Genomic DNA, 24,427 nt, shown 5'->3' with positions numbered 1-24,427 from the left:
TAATGCGTCACACATTTTCAATGGGAGACTGTTCTGGACTGCAGGCAGGCCAGTCTAGTACCCGCATTCTTTTACTACAAAGCCACGCTGTTGTAAAACGTTTTTGTTTCTCCAAAACCTGTATGTACCTTTCAGCATTAATGGTGCCTTCACAGATGTGAAAGTTACCCATGCCATTGGCACTAACACAGCTCCATACCATCACATCGCTGGCTTTTGAACTTTGCGTTGATAACAGTCCGGATGGTTCTTTTCGTCTTTGGCCTGGAGGACACTATGTCCGCAATTTCCAAAAACAATTTGAAATGTGGACTCGTCTGACCACAGAACACTTTTCCACTTTGCATCAGTCCATCTTAGATGAGCTCGGGCCCAGAGAAGCCGGCGGCGTTTCTGGGAGATGTTGATGAATGGCTTTTGCTTTGCATAGTAAAGTTTCAAGTAGTGCCAAACTGTATTTATTGACATTGGTTTTCTGAAGTGTTCCTGAGCCTATGTGGTGATATCCTTTACACATTGTCGGTTTTTGATGCAGTGCCACCTGAGGGATCGAAGGTCACGGGCATTCAATGTTGGTTTTCGGCCTTGCTGCTTCCATGCAGTGATTTCTCCAGATTCTCTGAACCTTTTGATGATGATATGGACCGTAGACGATTAAATCCCTAAACTCCTTGCAATTGTACGTTGAGGAACATTATCCTTAAACTGTTCGACTATTTTCTCACGCACTTGTTCACAAAGAGGTGAACCTCACCCCCATCTTTGCTTGTGAATGACTGATCAATTCAGGGAAGCTCCTTTTATACCCAATCATGACACACACCTGTTCCCAATTAGCCTGTTCACCTGTGGGATGTTCCAAACAGGTGTTTGATGAGCATTCCTCAACTTTCTCAGTCTTTTTTCCACCTGTCCCAGCTTTTTTGGAGTGTGTTGCAGCCATAAAGTTCCAAGTTAATGATTTCCGTATTTTCAGGACCATAAGGCATACTTAAAAGTCTTAAATGTTCACCAAAATGGACGGGGCGCCTTATAATGCGGCGCGCCTTATGTGTGCAACGAGTTCCAAAATCTGTAAATGTTGTTGTTACTTTGATGAGCGCTCCGTGACTGTGAGCATTTCCTGCCGACACACTGCTTATATCGAGGAAAAGTGGACGTGACTGAGGACAACATGCGGCTGTTAAAGGAGGAAGGCTGCGCATGAAAGAGGACGCTGAAGGCACACCCCCAGTAGGTATATAGTGCCAGGGTGTGCATTGTGCAAATCAACATCAGTTTGGCTAAGGACCCCCGAAAATGTCACCTACGAAGAGACACGCTTATGAAGCACAGTTTAAACTGCAAGCTATCAGTTACGTGGAGGAACATGGGAATCGAGCAGCCGGGAGAGAATTCAAGATCGACAAATCCATGGTTCGCAAGTGGAGGAAGCAGGAAAACGAGCTTTGCCAAGTCAAAAAGACGAAGCTGAGTTTCCGCGGAAACAAGGCGAGGTGGCCTGAGTTGGAAGACGAACTCTAGCAATGGATTAATGAGCAAAGAACAGCCCGGAGAAGCATCTCTACAGTCACCATTCGACTGAGTGCAATAACTCAGAGCTAGCCATCATTCCTGGAGGCTTGACGAAGGAACGCCAACTGCTGGACATCGGTGTAAACAGGGCTTTCAAAGTGAAATTGCGAGCGGCGTGGGAGTGATGGATGACAGATGGCAAACACAGCTTTACTTAGACTAGGAGGCAGTGCCGGGCGAGTTACTCCACAATTTGTGAATGGATTGTGGATGCTTGGGCTAACGTGTCTGCTTGCACTGTCGTTCGAGCTTTCGTAAAAGCCGGCATCGTTTCTGAGGAGCTGCACGGACAATGAGACTGACTCCGACAATGACGTGAGGGAACCTGGCGTGCTTTGGCGGAGAGGGAACCTGGCGTGTTTTGACGGAGAACTGGCCAAGCTGTTGTTTAAATACTTCAATAAAGTACAACCGAACTCAGTTTTGCTCCCGCTGCCTTTTTAAAAACATTGTTTTAGCGTGCATGCCTGCTACCGTATGTTTTAAGCCATGCCTGCGCCCAATAATAAGGTGCGCCTTATGTCTGTGTTGAATACAGAAATAGACCCCGTAACTAAGACTGCGCCTTTTTAAACGGTGCGCCTTATGGTCGTGAAAATACAGTATTTGCTAAAAACAATAAAGTTTATAAGTTTGAACATTAAATATCTTGTCTTTATAGTGTATTCATTTAAATATAGCTTGAACATGATTTGAAAATCATTGTATTAATTTTATTTATGTTTAACACAACGTCCCAACTTCATTGGAATTGTGGTTGTACTTGACACCCACCGAAACTTTAGAGCATGATTCGACAGAATGCCGGCATGTTTATGTACAACCGTTAGTGCTAGCACTAGCTTCCTAGGCTACATAACGTTAAAACCATCAGTCAATATTATACTGTGATGGAAGGTTTTTCTTTTTACAATTCAATATTAACATAATGATGTATTAATCATTGAATTGAATTCATCACAACATTTAGGCCTGGCCTACAGGAAAGAGTTTTGTATTTGTTGGCTGTATCCAGTGTCATGTTGGTCATACTATAGAATTATTTTATTTCTTGCATTTAGTGAATAATGCTGAAGATGTCAAACTTAACTACAAAAATCACATGCTACATCACAATCACAGTATTTGTAAAAAAAAAAAATATATATATATATATATATATAATCGTTAAGCTACTTTCGTGGTCACAGTGATAGTAGTTCGTCCGCCTTCGACACTGGGGTCGGCAGCGAAATGTGCGCCGCAGATTTCAAACAAGCAGACAATATGACAAAGTTGGTACGTCTCTGCAATTCTCATGAGCTATATATCTCAGCAAACTAATGCATATTCTCGAGCCCATTCAGTCTACTTATATGTTCCAGTGTTGGTACATTGCGACTACAGCACAGCCAAGTATGTCCCGAAGCCAATCGCCAATCGAGCTAAGCTAGTCATGACGATTTAAAGCTCAAAAAGTCAGTCAGCGCTCAGCAAGCGGTGCGATTGTTTATTAAAAAAAAAAAAAACGCATTGCGTGTGTGCAGTGGCGCTCCTAGCTTGAATGGCATGATATGCTAGACCCCCATTGTTTGTTTGTCCAGGTCATTTTCTCTACAAAATAAATCGTGGACTTTAGACTCTGATCGGCTTGATCGGTATCGGTATAATTAGCATTTTAGGCTGATCGGCTTTGTCATAATTCGCTGATCGGTCATTGATCGGACATTTACTCTGCGTCGACGTCATGTATAATATATTTGAATCCAAAAGCTAGTTTATCTTTAGCCTTGTTGCGTGTCTTATGACGTAATACTGTAAATATCTGACAACCAATAAAGGTGTTTTAAAAAAAAAAAAAACATGCCGGCAGTGTGGGACAGACAACACGTAATGCCTGGATCAGATTACAAGACAAATTTGATCTTTCGTGATTGCACTATGTCAGACTACTTCAATAAAATCTTGTATTCCGATACCACCGCATCCCGTCTTTTATGGTCACAGGGCTTTATGTTGTCAACTCAACCGCGACCGGATACACTCGTTACCATGGCGACGACATCGCGACGCGTGTGTTGAAAGAGCAAAATGGGGGAAAACGTGTGGTGGTGGTGGTCACTGGTGCTCGGGAGATTACGTTCATTTCAGGATTGCTTGAGGTATGTTACGCACTTTTAATACAATACAGCTCGCAAGCAGGCAACAAAACGTTATTTAGCCTAGCAAGCTAGTGCTAGCACTAATGGTTGTACGTAAACATGCCGGCGTTATGTTGAATAATGCTCTAACATTTCGGTGTGTGTGATGTCATTTAATTACAATAAAGTAATTCAATTACAGTAAGTTAGCACCCATTATTTCTGTCATGTTGTCATGTTGGTTTGACCTGACTGATTAGAATGAATACATGACCTGAATACATGACAGTGATTTCCAACCTTTATGGAGCGAAGGCACATATTTTACAATTGGAAAATCTCACGGCCCACCAACAAACATAAATGTCACAAAAAGTAGATGCACAGTAATTACTGTATGTACTTCCTGCCATCTGATAGAAGAGCATTTATTTGTTCTGTCTGTCACTATGCCTCACTGGCACAAATAGAGGTACAAAGATACATTATTTCTTGTAAATGAATACTTTTTGAGCAATTAAGTACAATTTTAGAATTTCCCACTGCACACCTGAAGATCGCTCATGGCACACTAATGTGCCACGGCACACTGGTTGGCAATCACTGCACTCATGGAGCCCGGCTGGGCACAGCCCGAAAGGGTAACGTGGGTCCCCCTTCTCATGGGCTCACCACCTGTGGGAGGGGCCATAGGTTTCGGGTGCAGTGTGAGCTGGGCGGTGGCCGAAGGCAGGGACCTTGGTGATCCGATCCCCTGCTACAGAAGCTGCCTCTTAGGACGTGTAATGTCACCTCTCTGGCTGGGAAGGAGCCCAAGCTGGTGTTTGAGGTCGAGAAAGGTCACCGAGGTGGTTAAAAAGCTCCTCTGTGACTAGGCCCAAGCAGTCTACATGTGTTTTGTGGGCTTGGAGAAGGCGTTCAACCATGTCCCTCGGGGAGTCGTGTGGGGCGTGCTATGGGAGTATGGGTTACCGAATCCCCTTATACGCGCTGTTCGGTCCCTCTACGACCAGTGTCAGCGTTTGTTCCGCATTGCTTGCAGTAAGTCGGACCCGTCTCCAGTGAGGGTTGGACTCCGCCAAGGCTGCCCTCTGTTCTGTTCATAACTTTTATGGACAGAATTTCTAGGCACAGCAGCTGCGTAGAGGGGGTCCGGTTTGGTGGCCTCAGTATTGCATCTTTGCTTTTTGCAGATGATGTAGTTCTGTTGGCTTCATCAAGCCGTGATCGCCAAGCTCTATCTGGAGTGGTTCGCAGCCAAGTGTGTCGTGGCTGGGATGAGAATCAGCACCTCCAAATCTGAGACCATGGTCCTGAGTCGGAAAAGGGTGGCGTGCCCTCTCCAGGTCGGGGATGAGATCCTACCCCAAGTGGAGGAGTTAAAATATCTTGGGGTCTTGTTCATGAGTGAGGGAACAATGGAACGGGTGATCGACAGGCGGATCGGTGCAGCGTCTTAAGTGATGTGGCGTTTGTATCGGTCCGTTGTGGTGAAGAAGGAGCCAAGCCGAAAAGCGAAGCTCTCGATTTACCGGTCGATCTACTTTCCTACCCTCACCTATGGTCACGAGCTGTGGGCTCGACCAAAAGAACAAGATCCCAGATACAAGCGGCCGAAATGAGAGCTGGAGGAAGTGGCTGGGGAGAGGGAACTCTGGGCTTCCCTGCTAAAGCTACTGCCCCCGTGACCCGACCTCAGATAAACGGAAGAAGATGGATGGGCCGTGCGTGCACTTGACTATTCACAGTCGTTTTTTTAGACTTGTGGAACAGGTAGACGATCCAATATATTTTCCCCAGCTCACCTGGCAATATTTCAGATCCTTTGTACAGGAGCTAATCATTTTGTTCACTGTTAATAAAACGTACCCTTCTTCTTCAGAATGTCCCATATATGACTGATGTGTGTTCAGACGGTGTTGTGCCTCCTGGACAGTGGAGCGAACATCAACCGACCAAACGTCTCAGGGGCCACACCTCTTTACTTTGCCTGCAGGTAATGATCACAGTAAATTCATTTTTATGTTATATAAATTCACTGCTGGAAATATTAATCCAGAATAAAATCCTCCTGTGGAAAAAAAAATAACTTCAGTTTTGTTCAGTACAGTAACCTTAATACTTATACTGTGCAGCCATGGCCAAAGAGACACAGCACAAATCTTACTTTCTCGAGGAGCCAAATACCTTGCTGACAAGAGTGGGATCACTCCTCTTGACCTCTGTGTTCAGGTTTGCATTGCGACATACTTAGTCCTCCATTTTCTCAGCTCTGTTGTTTAGTTTTTCTGCTACTGTTTGTGCATGTCATTTATTTTAAGGGAGGATACGGGGAGACTTGTGAAATACTCATTCAGCACCACAGCCGTCTCTTCCAGATACTCATTCAGATGACACAGAATGATGACATAAAAGAGAATATGGTTTGATAAATTTTTGGGTGGGGCGATTCTTTGATACAACATCAATTGTGTCGTGTGTCTGTGTAGCTCAGGCAGGTACTGGAGCATGTTTCTCAGCAAAGTGACAGTAATTATCAGAGAATCTTGACAAGTCTGGCTGAAGTTGCCACCACGAATGGACATAAGCTGCTCAGGTATGGTTTAAACATAATACATACCTGAAGAAATAAGTAGCTGTGTTAATATCGAATTAAATTAGATTAAATTAGACTCTGATTACTGTATAAAATATATCTATTTATCAAAATATATATCCTTATGTGACTACAGATGAGTAAGTGATTAGTTTTCTTAGCTGTCTTATGATTTGTGTGTCATGAACTGGATGATAACTACTGTGTATCCTCAAATATTGGCCTTTACTCTAATACCAGTAGATGCCTTAGTTAGTTGCTGGGTATGTCATCCACTTAAACAGCTGCCTCTCGCCAAATAGATGCCTCCTTTTTTTACCCTCAGGAATATTTTTTTAAATAATAATCTTTATTTTGGCCACATTTTTATCTAGTGGTACAGTTTACAGTTCATGTTGGCACTGATTGGTATGCACTCTGGTTAGCGTTTTCTGATGTATGGTGGGTAGGTGCTACACCAGTAGCTGCATGAGTTCAGTAAATCGTGGGACATCATAGCAGCAGTTGCCAGTGATTTCTCCTTCTTTCAACATCACCCTTGTTTTCCTCCCATTCTAATGTCCCCAGGTAGTACACAAAGGTGGAGGTATTGATTCAACAATGGGATTAATCTTTTTAATCTAATTGAAAAGAAACAAATCACTGATTTCTTTTGGGTGAGTGTTCAGGATGAAACTGTAGCTGAAGATGCAGTGCACTAATGTGGTTGATTTGGTTAGTCGAAATAGTTTCTTGCATTGTGAACCAAGTGACCATCACCATTTTTAACCCCATCACTGAATTAATAGAATATGACAAACAGAATCAGCATGGTCATACAGCAGTGCAGGAAATACAAACTAGAATTGCGATAGCATCAGAGGAGTGCTTGCACTTGTCGACTTCAACTGTGCTGATCAATTGTCATATTCAGCAGTGCAGAAAAAAGCATTTAGGGCAAAATTTTTATAGAATGAAAAGATACAAATAGAAATTGCAATTGTAGGGCAGTTACACATTACATTCTCATTGTAAGCTGGAGAGCACCATGTCTAGCTCTATCCCTACACAATCATTTGTACCAATAAAGGCTCCCCTTCAGATGCAGACCTTCAAATAAACACCTGGCACTGTTTACAAATAAGTAAATGAACTCCTTTGGCCACTATTTGAGGAAATACGGTATACAGTACAGCAAGTTATCATGATAGTCATCCTACCTCCTTCCCTCCTCAGCCTATCCAGCAGCTATGATGCTCAGATGAAGAGTCTATTGAGGATTGTTCGAATTTTCTGCCATATATTCCGCCTGGGACCTTCATCACCCAATAATGGCAATGATATGGGATACAATGGCAACAAGACTCCCCGTAGTCAAGTCTTTAAGGTTGGTACCTTGTACTGGTGGTGCACTGTGCTGTAATCTGTAAAGTGTTGCATATACTGAGTTTATGCCAGCTACTTTATAACAGACATGACATGCCGGTGTGTGTGTGTGTGTGTGTGTGTGTGTGTGTGTGTGTGTGTGTGCGCGTGCGTGCGTGCGTGCGTGCGTGCGTGTGTGTCTGTGAGTGCGTGAGCATGCCATTTTAATGTGTGACCTATAGATGGCAGGAAAGCGCTTTCATTTGACAACACTGCACTGCCAGTTTGTAAAGCACTTTCATACTGAAGATGGGAAATACTACACAGATGAATAAAATAACATAAAATAATAAAATATTTTATGGTAAAATAGGATTTTGGTGTAACATGACCAAATGACTTCTTATTGAGCCAATAACAACCTGCATGTATGCTTGTGCTTGTCTTTCCGGGCCATTTTTAGGCTCAGGGCATACTACTGTCCCATAGTTCTGTTGCAAGGTTGAAAAATAACTGTACATACCGTAATTATGAATTTCCATTTCAGAATTAGATTGGGCGGCACGGTGGACGACTGGTTAGAGCGTCTGGCTCACAGTTCTGAGGACCGGGGTTCAATCCCCGGCCCCGCCTGTGTGGAGTTTGCATGCTCTCCCTGTGCCTGCGTGGGTTTTCTCCGGGCACTCCGGTTTCCTCCCACATCCCAAAAACATGCGTGGTAGGTTAATTGACATCTCTAAATTGACCGTAGGTGTGAATGTGAGTGCGAATGGTTGTTTGTTTGTATGTGCCCTGCGATTGGCTGGCAACCAGTTCAGGGTGTACTCCGCCTACTGCCTGATGATAGGCTGGGATAGGCTCCAGCACGCCCACGATCCTAGTGAGGAGAAGCGGCTCAGAAAATGGATGGATGAATTAGATTGGCTTTAAATGATAGTTACTACTATTCACATTCATATCCTAAATGGTTGATTAATTTCTGTGGCAGAGACTATTGTCAGATGGGAATTGATTGTTTGAATTATTACTATATATCTTTTTTTTTAAACTAATAATACCTGTAATTGTACCTGTTTTATACACTACGTATCAATATTCGTCAATAACTGTCATCTGGTTGCATTTTACTGCTGGTTGCAGATGCGTATGAGACAAGGGGATGCTGTACCAAAAGACACGTGCTCTTGGACAGCTTCTGCTATATTAGATGTGAGCCATGGACATTTTTTTTCTATTTTTATTTCATGAATCTGTGGATATCTATATTGACATTAATTGGAATTTTTATTTCCTGCAATCAAGGAACTGGGCTTTTTGATTTAACCCCTTTCCCCCCCCTGAATCTATTATTATTTTCAAAAACAACCATTTGAAAATACAATTTGGCTTAGGCAATGGTAGGCAATACATTTAATATTATCTATTTCCAGTATATAAAAACATTCAGTGTTATTCAGAATGATAATGGAAAAAGCCATCAATCAAGAATCAGAAAAACTAAATCTTTGTGAACAAAACTGTACTATCTCAAATTTCACTATATGTTGTCTTATTGCCTAACCCAAAGCTCTGTCTTCCTTTGTCTAATTGCTTGATTCTGTTAACGACTCCATCTGATTTATAAGGATTTAAGGAGTGTTAAAAAATATGTCTGCTTCGTTGCTAAGCAAAGCCTTTAATAATTTTAAAACACTTTCCAGCACCTGCAAAGAACACACGTCATCAAGTATATAATCCATGGGTGTCAAAACTCATTGTAGTTTGAGGGGCACAAACAGCCTAATTTGATGTTAAGTGTGTCAAACCAGTAAAATCAAATTACTGTAATGTAAAGAAGAATAAGTACGTGTTTCCCCTTTGTATTTGATGCAAAGCACTTACAATTACATTGCAAGTACCTTCAGAAAATCTACATTTAATGAATTATCCTTTTACAAAACATTGAGAACCTCACATTTCTCGAGAAAAATGTGCTTCAGTTTATCATGGACATACATATTTGCATTATAACTAATTACAGTGATTGGGATTTGGAACTGAAAAATTCTGTCAATTTATGAAGATCTTGGAATTATTTTTACTTTTAATTATTTTCTACATATGGATAGTAATTCTAAAAACAGAAATTGACTCCCGAACCATAGAAAGTAAAGTGAGAACAATTATTTCCTCATCTTTTTCTTTTTTTCCCGTTTTATAGGAAAGTAGTCTGTACCACTTATCCTCACTAGGGTCGCGGGTGTGCTGCAGCAGCCTATCCCAACTATCTTCGGGCGAGTGGCGGGGTACAACCTGCACTGGTCGCCAGCCAATCGCAGGGCACATATAATAAACAAACAACCATGCGCACTCACATTCACACTTACGGGCAATTTAGAGTCTTCATTTAACCTACCAGTTTTTGGGATGTGGGAGGAAACTGGAGTACCCGGAGAAAACCCACGCAGGCACGAGGAGAACACAGGCGAGGCCGGATTTGAACCCGGGTCCTCAGAACTGTGAGGCAGATGTGCTAACCAGTCTTCCGCTGGTTAGGTAATTATTATTTAAAAAAAAAAAAAAAATTAAATAAATATATATTTTTTTAATAATGTACACTACAGGCTGCACACCCTATCAGTCTCATGTCCACAAAAAAAGTACTAGAAAAAGAAAAAGTAGGTCACCTTTAACCTATGATCGCGCGTGCAGGAAGTTGTCAGCGGTCAGCAATAGCTCGCAGCTTAAGATCAGAGCGGTTACACACTTCTAAACGTTGACATGATGGGGAAACAAGCCAAAACCTACCATTTTCACCCTGAGTGGGAGGAAGATTTTTTTTTCTTTTTTAAAATTCTCATTCAAAGCCTGTTTGTTTGATCTGCAATGCTAGAGTGCCGTTGGCAAAGAAAGGGAATGTGGAGCAGTGTTTTAAAACACTTCACCGGAACTACGAGAGGGATGTCGCTGCAAAAATGGCTTTACATGCTACAAAAGTGCAGGATTTGAAAGCACAGCTTGCAGCACAGCAGTCAATTTTCACCAAACCGAAGACCCAGGGTAAGGCCGCAACTATTGCTTCCTATGGCGTCAGTCACTTCCTTGCTAAATACAGGAAGCCATTCAAAGATGGCAATATTGTGAAGGAAGCTTTTCTCAAGACAGCAGATAGCCTTTTTGATTACTTTAACACTAGAAAACAACGGGGTTTTCTTACTCCTGCTACCATACCGAGAGGACAGCCGAAAGGCTGTGTGGTTTAAAATTAACAATTCAACTGCCTACAATTAGCTACCCTTCTTTTGTAAATGCAGCCATTACTTGCCATTACAGAGTAGTTGTCCACAGACGTGAATCACGTTAAGTGCTTGACTTATTGTCTGAGAAGGACATCAGAATGTGATGGTCCACCAGAATGCTTGGGGGAGGGGTATGCTTGAAAATACAGTAGCCTATGACCACCGTACAGATGAGGAGACTTCACCGCCACCAGAAAAGAGAGGTCAACTGGAGACACAGACTGGGCCAACAGAGAAGGCAAAAGACAGCACAGCAGTGTGGCGCCTGTCCATCACAGCCCAATTGAATCTACACCGCAGATGGAGAGCCAACTGCTTTGGTCATAAGAATGGGGTCGAGTCGCTTACAGAGTTTCCTCTGGTTTGTCACTCTTGGCATGCTTCAAACTATTTAGAAGTGGACTGTTCAGCATGGACGCCAGAGATAGCATGACAGTTGGTTGATGCCCCCCACTGAATTAATGGCATTCATTGCCATTCTCCTCTGGAGGGGGGTGATCAAACTTCCATCGCTGCGGGATGCATGATTGGCAAAACTGGGACACCCACTAAACATTGTTTTTTCCTGCAGTAAATTGCAACGAAACCCGACAAGTTTGGCATCAAGTTCTGGGTGGCATGTGACTTGAAATCCAAGTATGTATGCTATGTCATCCCATATCTTGGTATAACCAGTTGTCCCACGGGGAGAGACCATCTGAAGCTGTGGTGATGAAGCTAATGGAACCGTTCGTGGACAAAGGAAGAACCATTACCACAGACAACTTCATCACCTTATTGTCACTTGCGCAACAACTGCTCAGCCGGAAGATCACCCTCATTGGCACAGTCAATAAGATTCACCGGGAGCTTCCGGAATCAACTAAAGATATTTTGGACCACGATGAATTCAGCACTCAGGTCAAACACTCAAACAACGACATGCCACCACCTTGGCACGTGACATTTTTGTAGCCTAAATGGGTCGGGTATTTTATTCTCTATCACTTTATCCACATGCTGCACAGATTTGTGTTTGTATATGTCATTATAGTAATTTCTAAGTAAAGAAGTCTTGTTTGATTCTTGTGCATCAGTAGTAAATCTCAGCAAGAAATGAAAAACAAACTCTCGACTTCTTATTAAGAAGAGAGGCGAAAATACCTTCTTGTTGTGATCACAAAAGTGGAAATATTGTAGCCTGTTGAACGCACTTTGGGTGATAAAATATTGTACACGAGTTCTAAACTGCTACCTCTCTCTCGTTACATGAAAACCAGAGGTGGGTAGTGTAGCCAAATATAGTTCTCAAGAAAGAGTACTGTTACTTGACAATAATGTGACCCAAGTAAAAGTAAAAAGTAGTCCTCCAAAAAATTACTTGCGTAAGAGTAAAAAGAACAGAAATAAATACTCTAATACTGAGTAAATGGTGAGTGACTTCAGATTGTTTTAATCAGAGCATGAACATCAATAAAATAAAATAAAATGTGAATGTGCAAATTCTGATCTTGCTGTGTGTGTGTGTGTGTGTGTGTGTGCGCGCGTTTATGTAGCGTTAATACCTCTGCCCGGGAAGCCCAATCAGAATCAGAATCATCTTTATTTTCCCAGTATGTTCAAAAAACACACAAGGAATTTGTCTCCGGTAGTTGGAGCCGCTCAAGTATGACAACAGACAGTCAATTGACAGAGAACACACATAAAGACATTGACAAAAAAAAAAAAACAGTCACTCAGCAGTAAAGGGTTGCTCGTTATCTGGTAATGCCGGTACATTATTATTTTTTTTGACAATTGAGCAAAAAGATGCAGTGTCCTCTAGCACTTAGAGCAGTTCAAATGACTAATATTGCAATAGTCCGGTGCAATGACCATCGTGCAAAGGGCGCCGAGACTTTAAGGAGTGTATGCAGTTTAAAGTGACGAGTAGTGCGATAATCTGGGACAATGTTGGTTGTGAAAATGTTGCAGATACTCCTCAATCAGTGTGGACAGATGCTACTCTGGCATGAGTGGCCAGTATTGGTCAACAACAGATATGCAAATAGTTCAGCATGGCGAGACAGCTACAGTGAGTGCAAAAGTAATGTATAATTGGCCCCACAGAAATGTGACAACGAACTCAAGTAAAAAAATTACCAGCATGTTGTAATGGAATTGTAGGTTAGGTGTTTAAGAAGTTGATCGCAAGAGGGAAGAAGCTGTTGTAATGTCTGCTAGTTCTAGTTTGCATTGATCGGTAGGGAAGGAAGGAAGGGAAGGAACTGGAAGAGCTGGTGACCAGGATGCGGAGGGTCCGAGAGGATTTTGCACGCTCTTGTCTTAGTTATGGCAGCGTGCAAGTCCTTGAGGGTGGGTCGGGGGCTACCGACAATCCTTTCAGCAGTTTTGATTGTCCGTTGCAGTCGGAGTTTGTCCTTTTTTGTAGCAGCACCAAACCAGACTGTGATGGAAGAACACAGGACTGATTCGATGACCGCTGTGTAGAACTGCCTCAGCAGCTCCGGTGACAGGCCGTGCTTTCTCAGAAGCCGCAGGAAGTACATCATCTGCTGGGCCTTTTTGAGGACGGAGTTGATGTTGGTCGCCCACTTCAGGTCTTGAGAGACTGTAATTCCCAGGAACTTGAAGGTCTCGACGGTTGACACAAGGCAGCTGGACAACGTGAGGGGCAGCTGTGGCGAAGGATGCCTCCTGAAGTCCACGATCATCTCTACAGTCTTGAGCGTGTTCAGCTCCAGGTTGTGTCGGCCGCACCACAGCTCCAGCCGCTGCACTTCCTGTCAATATGCAGACTCGTCAGCGTCCTTGATGAGGCCGATGATAGTGGTGTCATCTGCAAACTTCAGGAATTTGACAGTGTGGTGCGATGAGGTGCAGTCGTTCATGTAGAGAGAGAAGAGCAGCAGAAAGAGGACACAACCTTGGGGCGCCCCAGTGCTGATGCTGCGTGTGGATGAGGTGCCCTCCCCCAGCCTGACCTGCTGTGTCCTGCCCGTCAGAAAGCTGTAAATCCACTGGCAGATGGCAGATGAGACGCTGAGCTGGAGAAGCTTGGATGAAAGGAGTTCAGGGATGATGGTGTTGAACGCTGAGCTAAAGTCCACGAACAGGATCCTCTCGTAGGTCCCTGCACTGTCGAAGTGTTCTCTGATGAAGTGCAGTCCCACGTTGACTGTATCATCGGCAGACCTGTTCGCTTGGTAGGCAAACTGCAGGTGGTCCAGCAGGGGACCTGTGTGGTCCAGCACGAGACGTTCAAGGGACTTCATGACCACAGATGTCAAGGCGACAGGCCTGTAGTCATTTAGACCCGAGATTGCAGGTTTTTTGGGGACTGGAATGATGGTGGAGCGTTTGAAACAGGATGGCACTTCACACAGGTCCAGAGATCTATTGAAGATCTGTGTGAAGACTGGAGCGAGCTGGTCCGCGCAGACTTTGAGGCAGGATGGGGACACATGGTCTAGGCCTGCCGCTTTGTTAATCTTTTGTTGTTTGAAGATGCATCTCACATCCTGTTCATGGATGGTTAACGCAGAAGTCAGGTGTGTGATTGTGGTCGGGGGTGCGGCCGGGTGCGTGTGGGGTGTGAAAGTGTCCTTTTCAAATCTGCAGTAGAAGGTATTCAATTCGTCGGCTAGTGTGCTATTGTTCTCAGCTTGGGGGGATTGTCGCTTGTAATTAGTCAGCGATTGGAATGCATGCCAGACTGATTTTGAGTCGTTAGCGGTAAATTGTTTTTCCAACTTTGCTGCATAGTTCCTCTTTGCAATGTTAATTTCTTTAGTCAGCTGGTTTCTAGCTCGATTATACAGGGCCCTGTCCCCGCTCCGATATGCGTCCTCCTTAGCTTGGCGAAGCTGCTTAAGTTTAGCAGTGAACCACGGCTTGTTGTTGAATGTGCGAAATGATTTTGTTGGTACACACACATCTTCACAGAAACTGATATAGGATGTAACAGTGTCCGTATACTCATCCAGGCTGCCAGCTGAATTTTCAAATACACTCCAGTCTGTGCAGTCTAAGCACCTTTGAAGTTCCATGTTTGCTTCATTGGTCCACTTTTTCACTGTTTTCACTGTAGGCTTCACGCATTTAAGTTCTTGCCTGTACGTCGGTATTAAGTGAATTAAGCAGTGATCAGACAAGCGATGGGCCGCACGAGGTATAGCACGGTAAGCGTTTTTTACCGTAGTGTAGCAGTAGTCTAAAATGTTATTTTCCCTGGTAGAACAGTCGATGTGCTGCTTGTATTTAGGGAGTTCGTGGTTGAGTTTAGCTTTGTTCAAGTCCCCGAGAATAATGAGGGGTGAGTCCTGGTGGTTTTTTTTCAATTTCCGTGACGTCCGTACACCGTTTTTCGTTGATATAGAAGCATATCCTGCCGCCCTTTGTTTAGAAGACGTGTTGCGGTCCTTGTCATTTGATTAATGAACTAGACTTATACGTTGCTAGCCGTTAAATTGGATTGGAGCAAACAGTGCCCAATGTGGAAGTCGAAGTCATAGTCTAAACAGATAGGTCGCGCACGAAATAATTGATACATAAGCAATAATTGATCAATAAAAGTAGCGTGCTGGCATGAAGATCATTGTAACTTGAGTAAAAGTATAATTTCTTCTGAACAAATACTTCAGTAGATATAGAAAGTATGCAGTATTAAAACTACTTTTACAAGTACAATTTATTCAAAATGGTACTTAACTAAATGTAGCGTGTTGCTACCCACCTCTGATTTACAACACACTGCTTTATTCAGGTAAAGGCAAATCAACATCAGTTCCCTTTCAGTAATTGAGAAGAGAGTAGAGAATAATTGCCTCATTTACAGAACAATGGTGACAAGAGGGGTCTGTTCACACCTCAGTTAGGATTTTAGTTCAAAACTAATACAGCCACTTGGCTGCCCTTTAGACATGGAAAGTAGAAAAGCTCCATGGGTGGGCTGTGGGACTTCTAGTGGAGTGGCTGGGGATTTGGAGCAGCACCTGAGGATGGATATTGACAGGTGTGAGTGCTTTTCCCTCCAATTTGACGAGTTGACCGATATGGTGGATGTTGAACAATTATGTGTTTTCATCAGGATGGTTTTTGAAGACATTAGTGCCAAGGAAAAGCTACTCACCGTTTTGGCATTAAAAGGACACACCAGAGGTGAGGATATTTTCATCAGAATCATCTTTATTTCGCCGAGTATGTCAAAAACACAAGGAATTTGTCTCCGCAAGTTGGAGCCGCTCTCGTACGACAACAGACGCTCAATTGAAAGAGAATACTTTTGAGCAATAAAGACATTGAGAAAAACAGTCACTGAGCAATAAATCGTTGCTAGTAATCTGGTCATGCCGTTACAATTTATTTTTGATTTTTTTTTTGGCAATTGTGCAAAAAAAGTTTTCTAGCAACGAGAGCAGTTTGAATGACTAATATAGTCTGGTGGAATGACCATTGTGCAAAGGGCGCCGAGACCTCAAGAAATGTATGCAGTTTAAAGTGACTAGTGCAAAAATCTGGGACAGTGTCAATTGTGATGAGCTTGGGGCCCAGAGAAGCCGGCGGCGTTTCTGGGTGTTGTTGATAAATGGCTTTTATTTTGCATAGTAGAGTTTCAAGTTGAATTTACGGATGTAGCGCCGAAATGTATTTACTGACATTGGTTTTCTGAAGTGTTCCTGAGCCCATGTGGTGATATCCTTTACACATTGTCAGTTTTTGATGGAGTGCCGCCTGAGGGATCGAAGGTCACAGGCATTCAATGTTGGTTTTCGGCCTTGCAGCTTACATGCAGTGATTTCTTATGATTATCTGAACCTTTTGATGATGATATGGACCGGAGATGATGAAATCCCGAAATTCCTTGGAATTGTACGTTGAGGAACATTGTCCTTAAACCTTTCGACTATTTTCTCACACACTTGTTCACAAAGAGGTGAACCTCGCCCCATCTTTGCTTGTGAGTGACTGAGCAATTCAGGGAAGCTCCTTTTATACCCAATCATGGCAACCACCTGTTCCCAATTAGCCTGTTCACCTGTGGGATGTTCCAAACGGGTGTTTGATGAGCATTCCTCAACTTTTTCAGTCTTTTTTGCCACCTGTCCCAGCGTTTCTGGAACGTGTTGCAGCCATAAAATTCTAAGTTAATGATTATTTGCTAAAAGCAATGAAGTTTATCAGTTTGAACATTAAATATATTGTCTTTGTAGTGTATTCAATTAAATATAGGTTGAACATGATTTGCAAATCATTGTGTTCTGTTTTTATTTAACACAACGTTGCAACTTCATTGGAATTGGGGTTGTACTTTAATGAGGAAAAAAAATAACTTAAATGATTTTAGCAAATGGTTGCAATATAACGAAGAGTAAAAAATTTAAGAGGGTCTGAATACCTTCGGTACACACTGTAAGTACAGTTGTGGTCATAAGTTTACATACCTTGGCAGAATTTGTGAATTTTATTTTATTTTTTTTATTACGACTAATGACTGAACAACAACCATCATTAATTTATTTGTTTTGTTTAATGATGATGCTCTTCTGAAATGCTCGAGTTTAATTGGAATCCCATTAAAATAAAATGAAATGTGTTTCGCTTGGCCCTTCATGTTTTCTTTAAATAATTATACCCAGCTAACAAATTCTGCCTAGGTAACCAAACGTGAGCTAAACTCTGTGTTTTCTCATTTCCTAAATAAAGGTAGGGCCGTGAATTTCAAAATAAGATCAAGTAAATAAAAAGAGTATTACAGCTTCAAATAAAGTGCTTAACTTCAGAATATATCTTTGATAAAAGTAACAAAATACAGCCAATACTTTGTTTTTATCATATGGGTAGAAGCAAAATCATGCTTTGTCAAAATGCATTATACGTAGGTAGTAGACTGTTTTCCAGAATTTTGAGGTCAACTTGGGGGTGCGTATTATACATGGGTGTGCATCATACACGAGAAATTACAGTACTTGACGGAAATTCTAGGAATTCTGCGCATTGGATTTGGTGCCTGCTCGATACAGTTGTAATCAGTTTTAATACGTCCACTACCAAAAAGATTAAAGCGTTTCGTGTCTGTCTCAGCTGCTCTAGCAAAAATTATTGCACAAAATGCATTGTAACCAGTAAAACTAATTATTTATTTATTTATTTTTTTCTCCATCTATCCATTTCCTTCCACTTATGCAAGGTCAGGTCGCCCTCTCCCCAGCCACTTCCTTCAGCTCTTCCGAGGGGATCCCGAGGCGTTCCCAGGCAAGCCGAGACGTAGTCTCTCCGGCGTGTCCTGGGTCGTCCCTGGGGTCTCCTCCTGGTGGGACGTGCCTGGAACAGCTAACTAGGGAAGCGTCCAGGAGGAATCCTAGACAGATGCCCGAGCCAACTCACCTGGGTCCTCACAATGCAGAGGAGCAGCGGCTCTCCTCTGAGCCCCTCCTGGATGACCGAGCTTCTCACCCTATCTCTAAGGGAGAGAGAGAGGGTGAGGAGGAAACTCATTTTGGTCGCGTGTATCCGGGATCTTGTTCTTTCGGTCACGACCCACAGCTCGTGAGAGTAGGAACAGTGGATCGACCGGTAAATTGAGAGCTTAGCCTTTCGGCTTAGCTCCTTCTTTACCACAATGGACCGAGACAAAATCTGCATCACTGCAGATGCTGCACCGATCCTCACTCGTGATCAAGACCCCAAGATATTTGAACTCCTCCACTTGCGGCAGAATCTCATCCCCGACCTGGAGAGGGCACTCCACCCTTTTCCGACTGAGGACCATGGTCTCAGATTTGGAGGTGCTGGTTCTCATTCCAGCCGCTTCACACTTGGATGCAAACCGCTCCAGTGAGAGTTGGAGATCACGGCTTGATGAAGCCAACAGAACCACATCATCTGCAAAAAGCAGAGATGCAATACTGAGGCCACCAAACCGGACCCCTGCTACGCCTCCGCTGCACCTAGAAATTCTGTCCATAAAAGTTATGAGCAGAATCGGTGACAAAGAGCAGCCCTGGCGTGGAGTCCTACCCTCACCGGAAACTTACTGCCGGCAATGCGGACCAAACTCTGACGCTGGTTTTACAGGGACCAAACAACCCATATCAGGGGGTTCGGCACACCATACTCCTGAAGCACCCCCCATAGTACTCCCCAAGGGACATGGTTGAACGCCTTCTCCAAGTCCACAAAACGCATGCAGACTGGTTGGGTGAACTCCCATGCACCCTCGAGGACCCTGCTGAAGGTGTATAGCTGGTCCACTGTTCCACAGCCAGGACAAAAACCACACTGCTCCTCCTGAATCTGAGATTCAAGTTCCCGACAGACCCTCCTCTCCAGCACCCCTGAATAGACCTTACCAGGGAGACTGAGGAGTGTGATCCCCCTCTAGTTGGAAAAAGAAGGGGGACCACCACCCGAGTCTGCCATTCCAGAGGCACTGTCCCCGATATCCACGCGATGTTGCAGAGGCGTGTCAACCAGGACAGCCCCACAACATCCAGAGTTTTTAGGAACTCCGGGCAAATCTCATCCACCCGTGGGGCCTTGCCACTGAGGAGCTTTTTAACCACCTCGGTGACCTCAACCCCAGAGATAGGAGAGCTCGGCTCAGAGACCCCAGACTCTGCTTCCTCATGGGAAGGCATGACTTCATGATGTCCTCAGAAACAATTATTTGTAACACAACAAAATAAATTGTAATAAATTCTGAAGATCTAAAAGGTGACCTTTCTTAAGGCTCAAATATGATCCAGGAGAGAATACTAGCTTATGTACTGTATGAATCTTAAAATGTATGGGTTGCTCTGTGGATCAAATGTCATACGCGCGCGCGCACACACACACACACACACACACACACACACACACACTTACTTACCACTTCTGTTCCCAATTTACACCTTTGTTGCTGTATTTAACGACTGTTCGGACCTATCTAGTATCTATTTTTACTTATTTTTTATTTATTAAGCAACTAGCGACAAATCACTGGTCCTGGGCCTGAACATTCAACTGTCATTTTAAGACAAAAAGCCTACAAACTAGTCACCCCCTACTGTATTGACAGTCACATTCGGTGACATACGGATTTTATATTGGTGAACTAATGATAGAGCTCTGGGTAGCCTCTCTCTGGTGCTCGCACTGGCATCATTCCAGTGTGAAAAAGACAGACAGACTACTCCCCCTGTTCTGCACGGGAACACAAACCTTGCAGAATATTGATACACACACACACGAACACATGGTTAAAAATGTAGGTGAAACAAAACAAGGCACTTATTTTGGAGGTGTGTTCTAATAGTACTCCATAAATGGGGGCACAAGGCAGTGCAAACTGTAGGCCGGTCTCAAGCCCGGATAAATGCAGAGGGTTGTGTCAGGAAGGGCATCCGGTTTAAAACTTTGCCAAACAAATATGAGCGTTCGTCCCAAGAATTCCATACCGGATCGGTCGTGGCCCAGGTTAACAACGTCCGGCACCGTCAACCTGCAGGGCGCCGTTGGAAATTCAGCTACTGTGGGTTGAAGTCGAAGAAGAAGAGGTGGAAAAGCAGGTTCTTCGGCATAAAGAGAAGAGGAAAGCACAGAGCCTAGAACTGAATGTGGGGACTTTGAATGTTGGGACTATGACAGGAAAATTTCGGGAGTTGGTTGACATGATGATTAGGAGAAAGCTTGATATATTGTGTGTCCAGGAGACCAGGTGGAAAGGCAGTAAGGCTAGAAGTTTAGGGGCAGGGTTTAAATTATTTTACCATGGTGTAGATGGGAAGAGAAATGGAGTCGGGGTTATTTTAAAAGAAGATTGGCTAAGAATGTCTTGGAGGTGAAAAGAGTATCAGATCGAGTGATGAGGCTGAAACTTGAAATTGAGGGTGTTATGTATAATGTGATTAGTGACTATGCCCTACAGGTAGGATGTGACCGAAAGGTGAAAGAGAACTTCTGGAAGGAGCTCGACGAAGTAGTTCTCAGCATCCCAGACAGAGAGAGAGTCTGGATTGGTGCAGATTGTAATAGACATGTTGGTGAAGGAAATAGGGGTGATGAAGAAGTGATGGGTAAGTATATGGCATCCAGGAAAGAAACTTGGAGGGACAGATGTTGGTAGTTTTTCCAGAAGAAGCACGAACATAGGGTGACCTACAAGAGTGGCGGTAGAAGCACGCAGGTGGATTACATTTTGTGCAGACGATGTAATCTGAAGTAGGTTACCGACTGTAAGGTAGTGGTAGGGGAGAGTGTGGTTAGACAGCATAGGATGGTGGTGTGTAAGATGACTCTGGTGGTGGGGAGGAAGATTAGAAAGACAAAGGCAGAGCAGAGAACCATGTGGTGGAAGCTGAGACAGGACGAGTGTTGTGCAGCTTTTCGGGAAGCGGTGAGACAGGCTCTCGGTGGACAGGAGGAGCTTCCAGAAGACTGGACCACTGCAGCAAAGGTGATCAGAGAGGCAGGCAGGAGAGTACTGGGTGTAACTTCTGGCAGGAAAGGAGAGAAGGAGACTTGGTGGTGGAGCCTCACAGTACAGGAAATCATACAAGGAAAAAGGTTAGCAAAGAAGTGGGACACTGAGAGGACAGAGGAGAGGCGAAAGGAACACATTGAGATGCGACACGGGGCAAAGGTCGAGTTGGCAAAGGGCAAACGAGGCATATGATGACATGTATGGCAGGTTGGACACTAAAGAAGGAGAAAAGGATCTATACAGGCTGGCCAGACAGAGGGATAGAGATGGGAAGGATGTGCAGCAGGTTAGGGTGCTTAAGGATAGAGATGGAAATATGTTGACTGGTGCCAGCAGTGTGCAAGCTAGATGGAAAGAATACTTCGAGGAGTTGATGAATGAGGAAAATGAGAGAGAAGAGAGATTAGAAGAGGCAAGTGTGGTGGACCAGGAAGTGGCAATGATTAGTAAGGGGGAAGTTAGAAAGGCATTAAAGAGGATGACAAATGGAAAGGCAGTTGGTCCGGATGACATTCCTGTGGAGGTATGGAAGCATCTCGGAGAGGTGGCTGTGGAGTTTTTGACCAGCTTGTTCAATAGAATTCTAGCGCGTGAGAAGATGGAGGAGGAGGAAAAGTGTGCTGGTGCTCATTTTTATGAACAAGGGTGATGTGCAGAGCTATGGCAACTATAGAGGAATAAAGTTGATGAGCCACACAATGAAGTTATGGGAAAGAGTAGTGGAGGCTAGACTCAGAACCGAAGTGAGTATTTGCGAGCAACAGTATGGTTTCATGCCTAGAAAGAGTACCACAGATGCATTATTTGCCTTGACGATGTTGATGGAAAGGTACAGAGAAGGTCAGAAAGAGCTACCTTGTGTCTTTGTAGATCTAGAGTAAGCCTATGACAGAGTACCCAGAGAGGAACTGTGGTACTGCATGCGCAAGTCTGGAATGGGAGAGAAGTATGTTAGAATAATACAGGACATGTACGAGGGCAGCAGAACAGCGGTGAGGTGTGCTGTAGGTGTGACAGACGAATTTAAGTTGGAGGTGGGACTGCATCATTCCTGTTTGCAGTGGTGATGGATAGGCTGACAGATGAGGTTAGACTGGAATCCCTGTGGACCATGATGTTTGCAGATGACATTGTGATCTGCAGTGAAAGCAGGGAGCAGTTGGAGGAACAGTTAGAAAGATGGAGGCATGCACTGGAAAGCAGAGGAATGAAGATTAGTTGAAGTAAGATAGAATATATGTGCATGAATGAGAGGGATGGTGGGGGAAGAGTAAGGCTACAGGGAGAAGAGATAGCAAGGGTGGAGGACTTTAAATACTTGGTTTCAACCGTCCAGAGCAATGGTGAGTGTGGTCAGGAAGTGAAGAAACTGGTCCAAGCAGGTTGGAACGGGTGGAGGAAGGTGTCAGGTGTGTTATGTGACAGAAGAGTCTCTGCTCAGATGAAGGGCAAAGTTTATAAAACAGTAGTGAGGCCAGCCATGATGTACGGATTAGAGACAGTGGCACTGAAGAGACAACAGGAAGCAGAGCTGGAGGTGGCGGAAATGAAGATGTTGAGGTTCGCTCTCGGAGTGCACAGGTTGGATAAAATTAGAAATGACTTCATCAGAGGGTCAGCCAAGGTTCGATGTTTTGGAGACAAAGTTCGAGAGAGCAGACTTCGATGGTTTGGACACGTCCAGAGGAGAAATAGTGAGTATATTGGTAGAAGGATGATGAGGTTGGAGGTGCCAGGCAAGAGAGCTAGAGGAAGACCAAAGAGAAGGTTGATGTATGTCGTGAGGGAAGACATGAGGACAGTTGGTGTTCGAGAGGAGGATGTAGGAGATAGGCTTACATGGAAAAAGATGACGCGCTGTGGCGACCCCTAAAGGGACAAGCCGAAAGGAAAATAAGTTCTAATAGTACTCCATTACACTCAAATAATATACTGTAATGAGGATTTTTTTTTCAGGATAGGATATATAATCAATTAATTTAAACATTAACAATTTTCAAACGAGTAGTATATTTTAAGAAATAAGGTCAAGGGAGCAAATCAAATTTAATTAATTTATTCAAAACTGGTCTGAATAATGTGTTGGTTATAAGGTAAAAATCAATAATGTGTTATTATCATTATTAGAGTATTTTTGGGCTGAGTTAAATTACGGTTCTAAAAACAATATTATTAGCAGAATAGTCCCAAAATGTTGCACAATAAATACAGTGCTGTGAAAAAATATTGGCCCACTTCTCAAATTCTTATATTTTTTCATAGTTTCCCCACTTTAATGTTTATGATCATCGAACAAATGTAAATATCAGCCAAAGATAACCCAAGTACACATAAAATGCAGTTTTCAAATGGTGTTTTTATTCATAAAGGGCAAAAAATGCCAAAGCGATTTGGACCTGTATGAAAAAGTAATGGCCCTCCAAACCGAATAACTGGTTGGGCCACCCTCAGCAGCAGCAACTGAATCCTTGTGTTTTCTATAACGGGTAGTGACATCTCTGTGAAGATATTTTGGCCCACTCTCACTTGCACAATTGCAACAATTGGAGGGGCATTGATTAAAGTCTGCACTTTGACGAGGCCACTCCAAAACCTTTTTTAATTTTTTTTTTCTTATTTAAGACATTAAGAAATTGACATGCTGGTGTGTTTCTGATTATTGTCCTGCTGCAGAACCCAAGTGTGTTTGAGCTTGAGGTCACGGACTGACGGACGATCAGTGTCCTTAAGTATTCTCTGGTAAAGAGCAGAATTCATGGTTCCATCAGTTACAGCAAGTTGTCCAGGTCCTGAAGGAGAAAAGCAGCTCCAGACTATCAAACTACCACTACCATGTTTGACTGTTGGTATGATGTTATTTTTCTGAATTGCTGTGTCACATTTAGGACCTAGATTTCCCATACCCGGACGCAGGTCACCGGGCCCCCCCTCAGGAGCCAGGCCTGGAGGTGGGGTTCGAATGCAAGCGCGTGGTGCACACATGGGACCCGGCCAGGCACAGCCCGAAGAGGCACCACCTGTGGGAGGGGCCAAATGGGTCTGGTACAAAGTGAGGTGGGTGGCAGACTTG

General features: G+C 43.6%; 1 protein-coding gene across 4 annotated transcripts in view; it reads left to right on the top strand.

The window, feature by feature from the left end:
• The window catches only part of hace1 (HECT domain and ankyrin repeat containing E3 ubiquitin protein ligase 1), an 89,937-nt gene that overhangs the window by 15,079 nt on the left and 50,431 nt on the right, over positions 1 to 24,427 (top strand). For 2 of the 4 annotated variants that reach the window (XM_061673621.1, XM_061673620.1), the window contains exons 7-11: positions 5,609 to 5,691; positions 5,831 to 5,927; positions 6,017 to 6,118; positions 6,185 to 6,291; positions 7,507 to 7,657. In XM_061673621.1, the coding sequence (XP_061529605.1) occupies positions 5,609 to 5,691; positions 5,831 to 5,927; positions 6,017 to 6,118; positions 6,185 to 6,291; positions 7,507 to 7,657 (540 nt within the window). Of the gene's footprint in view, positions 1 to 5,577; positions 5,692 to 5,830; positions 5,928 to 6,016; positions 6,119 to 6,184; positions 6,292 to 7,506; positions 7,658 to 8,775; positions 8,845 to 24,427 lie in introns of all 4 variants that reach the window. The other 2 variants (XM_061673619.1, XM_061673622.1) reach the window with 2 other exon arrangements.

This window comes from Phycodurus eques, chromosome 4 (assembly GCF_024500275.1).
Source record: "Phycodurus eques isolate BA_2022a chromosome 4, UOR_Pequ_1.1, whole genome shotgun sequence".
NCBI lineage: Eukaryota > Metazoa > Chordata > Actinopteri > Syngnathiformes > Syngnathidae > Phycodurus > Phycodurus eques.
Note: the sequence above shows the minus strand (reverse complement) of the source record. Positions and strands in the feature narration are given on the sequence as shown.